The sequence below is a fragment of the Pungitius pungitius genome, chromosome 20, assembly GCF_949316345.1.
Source record: "Pungitius pungitius chromosome 20, fPunPun2.1, whole genome shotgun sequence".
In the NCBI taxonomy this organism is placed as follows: domain Eukaryota; kingdom Metazoa; phylum Chordata; class Actinopteri; order Perciformes; family Gasterosteidae; genus Pungitius; species Pungitius pungitius.
In genome coordinates, this window is record NC_084919.1 from 1,875,187 (window position 1) to 1,891,105 (window position 15,919).

The following is a 15,919-nucleotide window of genomic DNA, read 5'->3' on the forward strand; positions in this document are numbered from 1 at the left end:
CCTCTTGGCGCTCGACCGCGCCCACCCCCACCGCCGCCCCACCACCCCTCCCCTCGCCCCTCGATACAAGTTGAGTAGTGTTCGACGTGGAGGACGAGGGCCTCGACGTGTGTCGTCCCAATCAGTCTCCAATTGTTCAATCTTACCGCAGTGTTTCTCAATTGTTTGAACCGACGCCACAGCAACGAATGGAGAGAGAGAGAGAGAGAGAGAGAGAGAGAGAGAGAGGAAGCACGTGAGCGAGGCCTCGATGATGCGTTGTCCTCTCTTGGCCAAGCAGACGTCGGCGGTTCTCTCCCTGCGCTCCGACGCGTTAGAACACTCCTCCTCACACAAAGGAGGACGCAGAGACACACGAGGGTCAGAGATGTGGGAGAGACGGGGGAGAGACGGGGGAGAGACGAGGGAGAGATGTGGGAGAGACGGGGGAGAGACGAGGGAGAGATGTGGGAGAGACGGGGGAGAGACGAGGGAGAGACGTGGGAGAGACGGGGGAGAGACGAGGGAGAGACGAGGGAGAGATGTGGGAGAGACGGGGGAGAGACGAGGGGAGAGACGAGGGAGAGACGGGGGAGAGACGAGGGAGAGACGGGGGAGAGACGAGGGAGAGATGTGGGAGAGACGAGGGAGAGATGTGGGAGAGACGGGGGAGAGACGGGGGAGAGACGAGGGAGAGACGAGGGAGAGATGTGGGAGAGACGGGGGAGAGACGAGGGGAGAGACGAGGGAGAGATGTGGGAGAGACGGGGGAGAGACGAGGGGAGAGACGAGGGAGAGACGGGGGAGAGACGAGGGAGAGACGAGGGAGAGATGTGGGAGAGACGGGGGAGAGACGAGGGGAGAGACGAGGGAGAGATGTGGGAGAGACGGGGGAGAGACGAGGGGAGAGACGAGGGAGAGACGGGGGAGAGACGAGGGAGAGACGAGGGAGAGATGTGGGAGAGACGGGGGAGAGACGAGGGGAGAGACGAGGGAGAGACGGGGGAGAGACGGGGGAGAGACGAGGGGAGAGACGAGGGAGAGACGGGGGAGAGACGAGGGAGAGACGAGGGAGAGATGTGGGAGAGACGGGGGAGAGACGAGGGGAGAGACGGGGGAGAGACGAGGGAGAGACGGGGGAGAGACGAGGGAGAGACGAGGGAGAGATGTGGGAGAGACGGGGGAGAGACGAGGGGAGAGACGGGGGAGAGACGAGGGAGAGACGGGGGAGAGACGGGGGAGAGACGAGGGAGAGATGTGGGAGAGGCGGGGGAGAGACGGGGGAGAGACGAGGGAGAGATGTGGGAGAGGCGGGGGAGAGACGGGTGAGAGGCGGGGGAGAGACGGGGGAGAGACGGGTGAGAGATGTGGGAGAGACGGGGGAGAGACGGGGGAAGAGACGAGGGGAGAGACGAGGGAGAGACGAGGGCAGAATGGTGTTCGGTCCACTTCCTGTCTCTTGTTTTCTCGTGTTACCGGGGTGATGGAGGGTGTCCATTTTTAACAGGAGGTGTCAACATGCATCCCAATAAACATAAGACAGAGGGAAACATAATAAATAGTTTTGTAATATACTGGAGGGATTTAAATGACCTTTGTAGTTGTACATATATTAGGATTTACCGCCCTGCGAGGAAGCTGTCAGTTGTTTAATCTTTGCTTAATCAGGCTGTGTAATTGAGATTAAGATCTGTTCTGTGCACAGAGAATAAGAAACAATAAAGAATGTGTCGATTACAACGTTGTCACATCCCTGTTCTTTAATAACGGTGTTAACTTTGTCTGGAAGTTACAGAAGAAAGTTGCAAAAGTAACGGACAAAACAGGAAACATTTAACCACATAGAGCGAACTTACAGCCAGAACTAATGAATTCAAATCAACAAAATGAGAGGTCAAGAGATTTGATAAGAACTGCAGAATTGTTCATTTTACTTTTAGTGAAGTTCTTCTTTGATTTAAAACCAAAATCAGCCTTAACCATGAAGTGGAATCCATTATTTCCATGTTTTTTCTTTGAGAGCCTCGCTGACCTTCCATGTCGTGTTTTGTGCTCCCCGAACAGAACCAACAGAGGCCGCGTGACCTCGACCCTCGTGTGCCTGCGTGTAAAATAACACCCACGTCCCCCCCCCCCCCCCCCCCCCTCTCTGCGCGCACCTTGTGTCTGTGTTTGGGTTTCAGGAATTCAAATGAATGTTTTATTGAACGTGTGTCAGGTGTGACCTTCACTATTGTCATCAATTTTTTTTTTTTATTTAAAAGCTTTCGGAGAAAAAGCCACCAAAGGTTTCAGAGGCTGTCAGACTGCAACGCCGCCGCCGCCTCCTGCAGGACGCCACCTCGTCGCGCCTCCTTCTTCGCGCCTCCTTCTTCGCATGAAACATTTAGCAGCGCGAACGACCATCGCTCGCGTGCATATTTGAAGAGGCTTTTTTAAAACCCGCTGGCTGCGGCCTGCGGGCCCGGCGCCGAGGCCCGAGAACGGAACCGGGGTGGGAAACGACCACAGCGGACACCGGCAAGGACGGAACCAGAGCCGCGCTGATTGGAGTCCCGACAACGGGCCCCGGTGGAGCTGCACGGGTCGCAGCGTGTCCTCCTTCCGCGGAGAGCGCCTGGATCAACCCTGGGATCAGCACACACCGGCGTCCTCCTGGTGGAACTCTGGAGAAGATCATTGTAGGAACAAGAGGAACAGACCAGCTGCGACGTGCAACTGACGGCTGCTTTGAAGGAGCTGCGCTTCCTGCCGCTGTTTAGTGCGGGTTTTGGTTAGAATATCAGAGATCAAACCCGTCTCCACAGCAGGAAGCTCTTTTGATGTTCACGTTTAATAATGAACAGAGTTCTCCCCCCCCCCCCCACCCCCCCACAGGCGGATCATTATTTCTACCCTACTTTGAACCCCCCCCCCCCCCCCCCCCTGTAACAATGTAACAATGCCACAGTCTGATCTTGGACTGTCATGCATACGTCATACTTCGTCCTCTTTCTTTACATCCCTTTTCAAGAAGGAATCTCATTAAACAGGATGTTGTGCAGCATCCCCCCCCTCCCCCCACCCGGCTGATTCCTAATTGGGCTTTGGGCTACACACACTTGCCCTCGCTCACATTGATTTCACCCTTTGCGGCGTCAGGCTTAAGCACCACATTTTTCACAGCCTACATATTCAATTAATGTCGAGGGGAGGTTCCATTCCCCCCCTCCAAGTTGCCGGTGGTGGAGACGCCTCCTGACGGCTCGGTAATGGGAAGCGTTTAAGCCTTCTGGCTTTTAATTTCATGACGTTCAGGATTGAAATAATTCTGTAATGCGGGACTTTTAGCAACAGCGGTGATGCAACGCAGTGGAAACAAAGGAGCGATTACAGGTGGCGGGTTCATGTCGAATTACAGTGAAACGCAGTATTAGTTATTCAGGAGATTTAATTACTAATAACAGCTTTGATCAAATTCATTAAAAGACCGGTGATCCGATCCGATGCAGCACAACGTCTTTGTTTGGGTTGATTCTTCTTTATTGTCTCTTAGTGGAGCGAGGATTTCACTATCAAACCACACACACACACACACGCACACACACACACACACACACGCACACACACACACACGCACAGAGCAGATGCATCAGTGGAGAGTCAAAGTCAGGTCAGGGGACAAATTGCTCCCTTTGCACTGCGGCTCGAGGCAGATTAATAAATAAAAGAAGAAAAACCCTTTCCATCGCTGATTGTCCACTTAATGAAGTGACGTCATATTCATCTCGCCACTTTTTGATTGATGAGGTGAATCTTCTGCCCATGCAAGGCCTCTGCACACCTTCGTGCTAAAAAAAACAGCAATCCGCCGCCACAGAAGTCAAACAAGGATTCGCATAATGGCTGTGTGTGTGTGTGTGTGTGTGTGTGTGTGTGTGTGTGTGTGTGTGTGTGTGTGTGTCTTAAAAAAAAACGAGCCTCTGGCTGATTAAAACAATCAGTTTGAATATCTGTAGCCTCCTCTGAAGCATTGTGAGCAGAGGGGGGGGGGGGCATTGCTGACAAAAAGGTTGCACGGGGGGACAGACTATTAAACGTGCTCATCAGCGGGGGTCACGTGACGAGTCCTGCCCTCCCATTGGAACGCTGGATTCACTCCCTGCGAGTGGGATTCGAACCTTCTCCAGGGGTCCGTCGCGGTGCTTGATGCTCTGCGCGGTCCGTGGTAATGACGTCACAGGCAGGAAGGGGCACAGCTCGGAATACAAAGCGAGGGGATTCGGGAGGACTCCTTTCATGTTTTAGGTTCCGCTCTTAATCACATGACAAGAAATGAATATCGTGGTTTTAAAAGGGGGGTGGGGGGGGGGGGGGGGACGTACAGACATCCTTTGAGATTCAAGAAGCCCATCTGTCATTTCTTCCTCGTCTCCAACAGTTCTCGCGTGTCCTCCATTGCCTTCATTGACGGGCACATTAACGGCAGCAGGTCTTTTTTTAGAGAGACGTCACACACGGAGGATTTTTCAGCCGAAGCATCTATTTTAAATGAGAACACAAGGATGAGACGCAGCTCTGATCATTAAGGATTATTATACATAATCAAGTTTACACTATAGGGGAATATTGTGGACTAAATATAATTATGAATGCAAACGGGACCAATCAAGGATTTGTAGAAGTGGTCATGAATAAAATAAGGTGAATGTGAAGATTCCTTAATGAAACATGCAGCACATTGACGACGTGTTGAACTTCCTGCAGCACAGTTAGTTCCTGATTGTCGATGTTCCTGATTGTCGATGTAACAAGTCTCCCATTTCCCTCCAAATACAAACGTCTTGTAGCTGCGAGCCCCACTGCTCCCATAAATTACAGTGACTCTTCACTGGGGGGGGGGCTTCTTACCCCGATTAGACGCCATTGATTTACACCTTTGTGGGGGATCGACCTGAATATCAACTCCTTTTTGTTTTCTTTCCTCCACTATATTGTTCAAGAAATCAATACGCGGCTCCCTGGGCGAGGAGGCATTATAGGGAGGAGAGAGGAGCCATGGTTACTGCACCCAGCCCCCCCCCCCACCCCTCTACCTGCCCCTGTGTTCCCGTGCAGTCGTCACACTTCCTGTCACGCCGCGGATTCCCTTCGTGGGAACCGGCCGAGCGAACTGGAATCGCCCTGCGGCCCTCGACCCATCGGCGAGCATGCCGGGGAGGTGGGGGGGGGGGGGGGCAACAAGTTACTGTTCTCCTCGCACCGGCTGCACGACGATCATCATCATTCCAGTGTCGTCCCTCTCTGCAGCAAAGGTCAGCCCGATGAGGACGTGTCCACGCTGCCATGCAGGATGAAGATCGCACCTGTACCGGTGACCCCCAGGGCATGTGTGTGTGTGCGTGTGTGTGTGCGTGTGTGTGTGCGTGTGTGCGTGTGTGTGTGCGTGTGTGTGTGCGTGTGTGTGTGTGTGTTCATATGAGTCTGCTGTTGTCGGGGGAATGGACCCACAGGAGTATCTGAAATGTCAGCCGTTCATACCCCATTTAGAAACTCTTCTTGCTGTGAAACCGCGACACCACAGCAGGGTTCTTTGTAGAACCTCTAATTCTAGGTACATCTCCACATATTTGGGTTCTACGTGGATCCCTCTGAAGGGGTTACAGGAGGAGTTTTCCTATGAGAGAGATGGTGGTTCATTTATTTCTCAGACTTTATGCTGAATAAATCGACATGAGAGGAACACAGAAGAGTGAATGGAAACGGGAGGAGAAAGGGAAGCTTCATGTTAAATATAAAACACGCAGATTCAGATGGAGTTACATAAGGAGGATGCATGGTAACACAAACAAACGCTCAGACGTTTAGTTAGTCCACAAGTTGAAACGTGTCTGTGTGTGTGTGTGTGTGTGTGTGTTGTCGTCTGGTTGCTGTGTAATCAGTGACTTCTGCAGTGTCAGATTGATGCATTATTCAATTCTAATTTCTCCAAAGCGAACGCTGAGAAAGAATTCAGCCTTTTAGATGTGATGTTCATCAACATGACAACGGAAACAGTACACATTCTATAAATAGAAAACACTTTCAAAGGCACTGCTGTGTGTCTGCACACACACACACACACACACATTCATTCTCAGCGGAGGCGGCGAGGAAGAGACGAGGTTCAGGAAAATATTGTCATTGGGGCTAAAATAAATGAGCACTGATGCAAGGGGGGTGTTTGATTCACACACCTCCACTCCACCCTCACTTTGTGTCTTCAGGGTCTTTACCTTTGATGATTAAGGGGACAAAATACATACACACACATGCGCTCTTAATCACGTCACTCTGTTTTAGTTGAGGAAGTCGATCAATTACAGGAGCTTCCATATGTGTCACCGGTTAAACCTTTTCACAACGGAAGCGGTATCTGCAGTCTTTGTGTCTCATTCATAACCTGTGAGTCAACAGCAGCATCATGAGGAAACAGGAAAACACGGCATCACCTGCATCTTGCGAACACGTCTCGTGTACTTTCACCTTTCCGCCTCAGTCGTGTAAAAAGCTCAGCACCAGTCCATGGCCTCGATCTCTGTTCCCTCTGAAATGCTGAAATGAGGTCTGAAACTCACTCGATTAAAAAAACAACTTCCAAGGATGACTACGTCCACCCGTGTGGTTAGACGGACTTCTCACATTAAACAGAACACAGGGACGTCGAACTCTGGGTACAGCGGTTGGCAGACAGTTACAGACATCTTGCACCATTTCCTGCACCACTTCCTGCACCACATCCTGCACCACATCCTGCACCACATCCTGCACCACATCCACCGGTCAACGTGCCAATTCGGACCTTAAAATGGTTCCTTTACGGAACTGAACAGTTCACACAACAGTTTTTTGTGCTCTGACATACAAATCGGAAGTGAAAGTTTGCTTTAAGTCGAGTATGGAAGAGCGACTACCATCGCTCTGCTGAGAGCCCCCCCCTCCCCCTCCCCCCCTTCCCCTGCACCACACTCAAAAGCTTCCTCATTGTGAGTAGTGTACGAGAGCAGCATCCTGTTTCCACACTCTGCGTGCACAAACCCCTGCGTAGGCGACGCGGCTGAGGCTGATGCGCTCAAACACCTCTGCACTCGGAAGTCGGGTTCAAGGACGGAGGCGACGTGGCGTCTCTATAATTTAGTTGCCCCGAGCAAATGTTTGGAGGGCTTAAAAGCCCTTCGGGGGGGGGGGGGGGGGGGGACAGAGAACAAACAGCCTTTATAGTCGGGAGAGGTTTGTTGGTCTCTCAACCAAGACCTGAGCTTTTCTAGAAGATCCAGCTGGGTTCAGCCATCCGTGGGCGGTTTTTTACACGGAAAGCAGTGGCTCGCACCGTGTGGTGGGCGGGCTTCTGTCGGTGTGTTTGGGAGCGCGGCGGCTGTCTATTCAACCGACACACACCTCCACATCTACTATCCACATCGCCGGGGGAAAACGGCCAGAATTAGAGCACCGGTTCTAAATCGTCTCATGTGATTCTACTCGATCCGTCCGATGGCTGCGCCCCAGTGAGCGTCGTGACTCACCCAGTTGGATGGAGTCATCCTTGGCTTTCCCTGGGCATCGTCTCCACGTCAGCATCACATGCTCAGGGAAGTATTCAGAGGACTTCATGCAAATGTGGACGACCTCCTTGTGCACAAAAAAAAACCGTAAGACGGCTCAGCAAAGGCCACGGAGATCGTTTGGTTGACTTTGATGCAAAATGTCAGCAAACGTTCCCCCCGTCATTCAGAAGCCGTAACTCCACAAAGACGCAACGTGCAGGATGTCTACCAGGAAGGCTCCAGGAGGAGATACATCTTCAGTACCTCCTTGTTCTGTCAAAAAAACGGACATTTGCTCAGTGTGCGATGTGACATTCGGGCCCAAATGTTGTGTAGTCTGGGATGTTTGGTTCATTGTAGGATGCTGTCGGGAGACTTTTGGTGAGATGAGAAGCCGGGTGCAGCTGAGAAGTGGTCACGTGACACGGGACAAAGCGGCCATGTTTTCACCGAGCTTCAGTTGTTGGGTTGCATCACACTCGCCACACAATCTCACTCTCCTAACTCAAAGCAGACGAGGTGTTTAAGGTGCACTCGGGGAAGGAAAGCAGGGCTCAGTGATATTACCGAAATGACTCCTCCAGATGATATGAATCACTAGATATTACACTGAGCACCACTTCATACAATTGGAACAAGTGAGAACCCACTTACCAGTAACGTCCCCTCTATCGGGGGCAAAGCTTCGGGTAACTACCAAAGTAATCCCCTTTATAACATTTTAAAATCCCTGGATGCCTTTTGGACCAGAGTTGAGCTTCTTTGATTCACTGAACAATGAGCGCTACCTGAGCACATCCATTAGCCACCTCCAAACCAACACTGCTGATTCCAGAGCCATTAAAGTCATCTTCACTTGGCACAGAGCATTAAGTGCATTAAGTGAACATGTGGAAGTCCGGCTGTTTATTTCATACCTTTCATAAGGATGTTATTGATTGACTGATGGCAACAGAGTTCCTGAGGAATTAATCAGGAAATTGCATTTAAATGCTGGACGACATATGGTTATGTGCAGGGATAACTTGTCAAACTGTCCCATCTGTTCAGTAATACAATATGCGCTGCAGCCAGTCAGCTGTAGAACTCAATGGTTTAGATAAAAAAGAAACGCTGAATCCCTTTAAATACATCAGTAGAGTTTGTGTGTTGCACCCTGCGGTGAAAAGAAGGCCGCTTTATCTCCACTTCATTGCTCTGTAAATGGTGCAAAGTCTTCCTGTGTGTGATCGCTGCTTTACCCAGTGCCGTCTGCAGGGGCCTTCGCTTGGATGGGGTCAACAGCTCCATGGCGGCCATGTGCTTCCAGGGCTTTGGACCCAAAGCTGATAATCCACTCCCATCTTTCACTCTCTTTTTTTTTTTCTGGCTCCATTTTTGTGTCCCTGAGGCTCCTTCGACGTGACCCCGCAGATGTCCTCCAGTTTGCTCTGCACCCCCTGTGTGTGGATCATGTTAGAACCATGAGCCCATGAACACAGGCAGAGTTAGCAGAGTGATTCAGGCTGATATCCGATGGCTTCGATTCGTCTTTCCGAGGTGAAGAGAAAAGTGGTGGCTGCAGTGGGGCGACCCATCTTCTTACACAGCACCTGAGGTAACGTGAAGGGCTGTGCCCTTTGTTGTTGTCATGCTGGCCAGTACTTATGATTGTGACATATGGAAAATGTTCTGTAGGAAGAAGGCTGTGAGATTTACCAATTGGCCCTGTAATTAAAAAAGGGATTCTAAGCCAGAAAGCATATGGCTGCACAGAGTGGCCCGAGGTGATGAACGCAAACCGCCCTTAAGATCAAAGGTGTAAAGGTGTCTCGTGGGTCACATGCCATCTAAATTGATCAGTAATGTTCCATAATACACTGAAATGAATCTAGCAGGAAGAAAACTCCTCAGCTGACAAATTACTATTCAATTCAAATGATTTTCATTGTACTCCTATGCGACAAAAGGAATTAGACGGTTCTTTTTAATCCACCTGTAACTCCACCTGTGTCTCCTAGATATAATAAATATATGTATGATTATAAGAACCAAGTCATATATTGGTGACTGAAAATAAATTTCGCCTCATTTGTGAACACAAATATTTACACAAATCTCCAAAGGAGTTGATTTCCGAGAACAGGGGGACATTTAATGAGGCAAGAAGCGCACCCGGCATCTGAAATCCCTTTGGCTATATTCTAAAGAATAAACAAACCAAACATCCCGCTGGCTTGTGTGCTACATATGTGGGATATCTGAGGCAAACGATGCCAGTAGATGTCGGCCCGGACTCGGCTCTAATGAGACCCGGGGAGCGAGCGAGTGCAGATGTGGTCACATGTCCCGTGCCCCGGAGCGAGGCCGCGGGCGGCACTCACCGCGGGCCAGCTGCAGCCGCGGAGAGCGCATCACCGTCCCTGGCTAAAGCCGCGCGGCTGAAAACCAGAGGGCAGGGGTCCTCGCTGTCCCTCGGGTCCCCGTGCTGGCAGCAACTCAGTCGGCTCTGGTCCCTCAGTCTCTCAGTCCCCCACCTGCTAGTGATACCAGACATGCTAACAGGCCGCTAGTGATCTCTAACATGCTAACAGGCGACAAGTGATTCTGACATGCTAACAGGCCGCTTGTGATTCTGAGATGCTAACAGGCCGCTAGTGATCTCTGACATGCTAACAGGCCGCTAGTAATTCTGACATGCTAACAGGCCGCTTGTGATTCTGACATGCTAACAGACCTCTCGTGATTCTGACATGCTAACAGGCCTCTAGTGATCTCTGACATGCTAACAGGCCTCTAGTGATCTCTGACATGCTAACAGGCCGCTAGTGATCTCTGACATGCTAACAGGCCGCTAGTAATTCTGACATGCTAACAGGCCGCTTGTGATTCTGACATGCTAACAGACCTCTAGTGATTCTGACATGCTAACAGGCCTCTAGTGATCTCTGACATGCTAACAGGCCGCTAGTGATCTCTGACATGCTAACAGGCCGCTAGTGATCTCTGACATGCTAACAGGCCGCTTGTGATTCTGACATGCTAACAGACCTCTAGTGATTCTGACATGCTAACAGGCCTCTAGTGATCTCTGACATGCTAACAGGCCTCTAGTGATCTCTGACATGCTAACAGGCTGCTAGTGATCTCTGACATGCTAACAGGCCGCTAGTGATCTCTGACATGCTAACTGGCCGTTAGTAATCCTGACATGCTAATAGGCCGCTTGTGATTCTGACATGCTAACAAACCTCTAGTGATTCTGACATGCTAACAGGCCTCTAGTGATCTCTGACATGCTAACAGGCCGCTTGTGATTCTGACATGCTAACAGGCTGCTAGTGATCTCTGACATGCTAACAGGCCGCTCGTGATCTCTGACATGCTAACAGGCCGCTCGTGATCTCTGACATGCTAACAGGCCGCTAGTGATCTCTGACATGCTAACAGGCCGCTAGTGATCTCTGACATGATACGAAGAGATACATCATTGCAGGTTATATTCCTCCTGTTCACGGATGACTATTCAGAGGCACAGAAACAAAACACCCTGTGCAGTCATTACCCTGTGTGCCTGTATTTACAGTTATTTCCTTACTATGTTGCTCAAAGTATGAGTGTACAGATGCCTCATTGAAATACATCAAAAATTCACTCATTAACTCGGGACGCACAACGTAGCCGGTCCAACCTTTTGGCGTGTTGGCAAAAAAACAAGTTTAAAGGGGGTTTATTTTTAGAAGATATGCATGTATTCAGCTTTTAGGTTCCTTTAACAGACTGTATATTACAAATATGTGTTAATATTCATCTCCTCCTGCTTCCTTTTAATCTCAGCGTACCGCTCGATCTTTGCCAGTGAAAATATCCACGCTTATTCAGCCTGCGTGTGTGGTGTGTGCAGTGAACCGTTTTGACTGATTTCATCGTGACGTGCATCAAGAATAACATCACAGAAATAATCATCCTTCTCGTCTGGTTTGCTTACGTACTTCTTTAGAGGTAGCAGTATCAAATTGACACTGTGGTATCTATTTGTGCATGATGCACCAAGAAGAAGGACATTTCCTTTGCTCTTCAGTACCAAACTGGGCATCTTCCACCATCAGAAAGGGAGGGGGGGTAGGAACTGAGGCTGCAGTCCCACATGGCCGGTCCAGTGCTGGCCCAACCGTTAACTTTGCCTCGGCTAATGAAGGATGGACAAATCTGTCTAAAATGTTTTACATTAACACACAGCGTAATAAATGGTGGTTTGGGTTGGGGGGGGGGGGTGTTATTGGAGTACGAGGGCCTGCAGAGAACAGCTTGTGCGTGGTCGAGCTGAGCAGACGGAGAGGAGTGAGAAGCTGGCAGATGAGAGGAGGATGACGGAGTAACAGCTCTGAGATGAAGAGCTACATTGTGTTCCGTGAACTTTACAACCCCACAAGGAACACTGCAACAACAACATTAAGGATTTTTCAGTACCCTTTCAAATTTACCAAAACCCACCCAGCAGCACCTCCAGGGCTCACTAACACATTTCATTTAGCTTGTTTAACCTGTAAACGGACTGAAACGTGAGAATTAAAAGTACACGATGTAACTATTCTCAGTGACTTCCTGCAGCTGGTTGTCACGATGATTTTAGTTTTAATAGACTTCCTGTGTCAAATGACATGTGATTATGTTTATGTCACGTGATGCACTGTGTTCTGATGTACCTTCACAATGGATAACAAAATGATGCAGAATGTGTTCTGTCCGACTCTGGAGTGGTGAAATAATTCAAAATTTATGTTTCAATAAAATCAGCTTTTATTTCATTAAAAAGACTCCAAAACAAAACCCAGTACAGGCACAGTGCGAATAACAAATATAATATTCAATCACCTAATGAAACAGTTTGCTTGTTGAGTTCCCAGAGGTCTGACCATCCCAAGAAGCTCTATGGCATACATCCGGCTCCTTTGCCTCTCCGGCCTGGCTCCTCCTTACATCCGCAAGCCACGCCCCTTACCTGATATTCAACCACATGACCGTGATGACCTTATATGGACTTTTAACAGTCAGCTTCCTCCGCGCTCAGCTGTTGCGCAACACACGTAATGACTGAAAAGAAAAGCAATTTACGGCTCTTTGGAACGCTGTTACGATTCAATACTCTATTTATAGTGAGTACTAGTAGTAGAATAGGGTAAACTAAACAGGTAGCTAAACTGTAAAATCAACAATATATCACTGTAAGAGACGTGTGTACGATCACAAAGACTAAAAAAGATACAAAATTTTTGAATAAAACCGTAAAAAAATACAAAAGGTAAAAAACAAATAAATCAAAACAACAAGTAAACAAGTGGACTGGTATAAAAAGGGCAGACTGATTCAAGTCTTCCTTCCATGACTATTCCCGTCTCTTGCACATGTGCATCTTTGTCTATCACTTTTTGTTTGCACCGTCACGACAAAACAAATGTCCTCTATGTGCAACATATTTAGCATTAAATTGTTCTGAAAGAAACAAAATTACCCTTAAAAGGGAAAAGAAAATACTAATAAAAATTTCAAAAGATGATTTCCCCTGAATTATTCAACCGGTTGTGGTATAATTGTTGATCTTGTTGGTCAGGACGGATTCCTCCTCCTCATCTTCTGGGGCAGGTTCTGGACCAGTGTCCTTTCTGGCCGCATGTGTAGCAGTTCTCTCTGCTTCCTGGGTCATGTGATGGCCCGTACCCCCATTGGTAGCGAAACTCTGGCTGGGCGGGGGCCACTGGGTAAGGCTGATACGGGTCTGCAGGTGCTCCTGGCTGGGTGTTTGGGGCCTGTTGTGGCGCTTTGGCCTCTGTTGCTCTCTTCTGCATTTTGGCCTCTTGTTTCTTTTCATTGGCTTGGGCTACCTGCAATCTCAGCAGTTGTAGTGTCAGCATCCTTATTTCTTCTTCGCTGCTTGCTTTCTTCGCCCAGTGTCTTTGGTCATGATGAACGAGGTGCGCTCTCCACATGGCATCCTCCATGTCGCCCAGTCCCACCACTTCCTTTAGAGCGGCCTGCACCGGTTGCGGCAAACCTTCTTGCACCCTGCGACGCCAGAGCCAAGTGGTGCCTTCATCGCGGTCGTGTCTCCCTCCCGTGTGTTCGTGCCAGCCTTCCTCTGCTCTTTGCAGGTACAGATACATTTCCTCCCCCGCTTTTTTCTCCATCCCGATGAGGGCGGACGTGTCTAGTTTAGTAGGCCAGATGTCTCGTAGGGCCTGCCAGAACCTTCCTCGGTGGGAATTAAAAGAATCTGCGTCGGCTCTGTGGGCGGTGTCGGCCATGGCTTCTACTTGGGCGAGCTTAGCCGTCCCTTCGGCGCGGACCAGCAAGGCGCGCACTTCTCCGAGCGACAGTCGGTCGTTCGCCGTGAGCTCTTCCATCCGTCGAACCCAGAGGTTCGCACCCCTCTTAAGGGGTGGTAAAGAAGCTACCAGGGTCTCCAAGTCCCGGTGTCCCCATGGTACATAGCCTGTTTGGCCCGTGTTTCTCACCAGCAGGGGGGGATGCTGGTGAACAGAGCCCCTCTGACGGGAGGGGCTGTGTTCCCTGTACGACTGAGGGAGGGGGAGCTGTTGCGGGTGGCCATTGTTGGTTGTCATTGTTGGATCCACCGACGCAGAGACGGCGGCGTCTGGGTTTTGAGACGGGGTGTTCAGGTGGGCCGTGGGTCGTACCTCTGCTGACGTGACGGTTTTGGGGTCCTGCGCTTTCCAAAAATTGAGCACACGCTTTTTGTCCGCTTCCTCTTTGGAGGCTTTTGTTCTGCTTTGTGTGGACATCCCTCTCGCTCCCAGGAGGTCAGCTTCGGTCTGTCCCTTGTGTAAAGGTGGCTACTGAAGGGAAGAAAACAGTTATTTCCCATCCCTTTTCCTTCTTTCTCTGGCTTTGTCTGCTCATACATTAGGATCATTGCTCTAGCCATCACAAATGAATTAAACCAATTAAATACAATATCATTACCACTTTTCCTGTTTACTTTATTGAATATGTATATTATAGGTATAGTTAATTACCAGATGTTCCTTTTTTCTGGTTTATTTGTTGTTTCTTACTGGTTCAATGCAAGAATCCAACAAGCCTGACAAACCATGTTGGCGGCCAAAGAAGTCCAACGTCCGCAGGTGGCGGCCATCTTGGTAAGGGCAGCTCTCTCACTCATAACATTGTGTTGGTAGTGATACGTGTACTTTTTAAATTACCATAACTTGCTCAAGAGTAGTTATGAGACTGTATACATACTATGAATAATTATAACCATGGGTTTTAATACAAAAATGACATTAAACACAACATTACCCATACGTATGTAGTGTCATAACTACATTTCTGACGTTTATAACAAACCAGTTTAAAAATCGGTTGAAAATTATGAAAAGTTATTAAAAGTACATATACCACTACCAACACAATGTTATGGGTGAGCGAGCTGCCCGTAGCAAGATGGCCGTCATGTTTGGACGTTCTATACTCCGCCGTAAGACATCTATCCTTTATATATGTATATACAGTATATATCTGTGGCTTCTCCCTCGACTACGTCACGTTCAATCTGCACTTCCGCAGTAATACCTTCTTTGACCACACGCGCGCTATTAGTCTAACTTCCGGTCGGCTAAACATATTTACGACACCCCTCCCCCTCTTTGCCCTCCTCCCCCCGCCCCTCCCCCAACACCTGGCCTCGCTGGCCGTTGTTTGTAATGTTTTGGAGACAAAAACGCTAACAAGAAGCCACTTTTTATTTATGCCGTTCACGGTATTAATTGTATCCAATTAACAACTTTTATTCCGCTCCGTCACAGTTTGATTCTACACACTCGCGCCATTAACTTCACAGACGCGCACTTTATCACTTCCCGAGTAGCGGTTTTCTTTTCCGCGTATCGCCGGTAACGCCGTGTTGCACACTTACCGGATAAACGCGCGCAGCGGTTCCGCTTCTGGAGATGATGAGAAGCACCGGAGTCTCTCCCCTTTGCGTCCTCGGTTCGACCCGAGCGTAGCAGAAAGGAACCCGAAGGGTCCCGGTGAGAGGAGGCGCTTTCCTCTGTGCGCAGTGGCAGCCTGCAGCGCCCCCCGCTGGGGACTGTCGGGACTGTTTTGACACTATTAAGACTTTAACTTTAATCATTAAGACTTGGCTCTTTGACCCAGTACTTCATTTTTTCAACATATTGTTTATAACATATAAAGTAAAATACGTTTTCAGCGCACCACGCTGCTCCATGGGCCATCATCTCCCCTTCCTACCTCCTCTTACCTACTTTATTGTGACTTTTTCAGATTTATTTCAGAATATATTATAAACTTTTATATGCATTTTTTTAGATACTATATGATGACTTATTTTTAGACTTATTGTTATTTTGATTTTCAAC

The 15,919-nt window shown here is 49.1% G+C and overlaps 1 protein-coding gene across 1 annotated transcript; it reads right to left on the reverse strand.

Annotated features, from left to right (window-relative positions):
- Nucleotides 1-12,311: 12,311 nt before the first annotated feature.
- Nucleotides 12,312-15,605, reverse strand: LOC119194658 (uncharacterized). Its single transcript, XM_037448914.2, has 2 exons — nucleotides 15,454-15,605; nucleotides 12,312-14,371 (listed from the first exon to the last, which is right to left on the reverse strand). Exon 2 carries the CDS (start codon nucleotides 14,318-14,320, stop codon nucleotides 13,148-13,150), a length of 1,173 nt encoding a protein of 390 aa, XP_037304811.2. The 5' UTR covers nucleotides 14,321-14,371; nucleotides 15,454-15,605; the 3' UTR covers nucleotides 12,312-13,147.
- Between the last annotated feature and the right edge of the window lie 314 nt (nucleotides 15,606-15,919).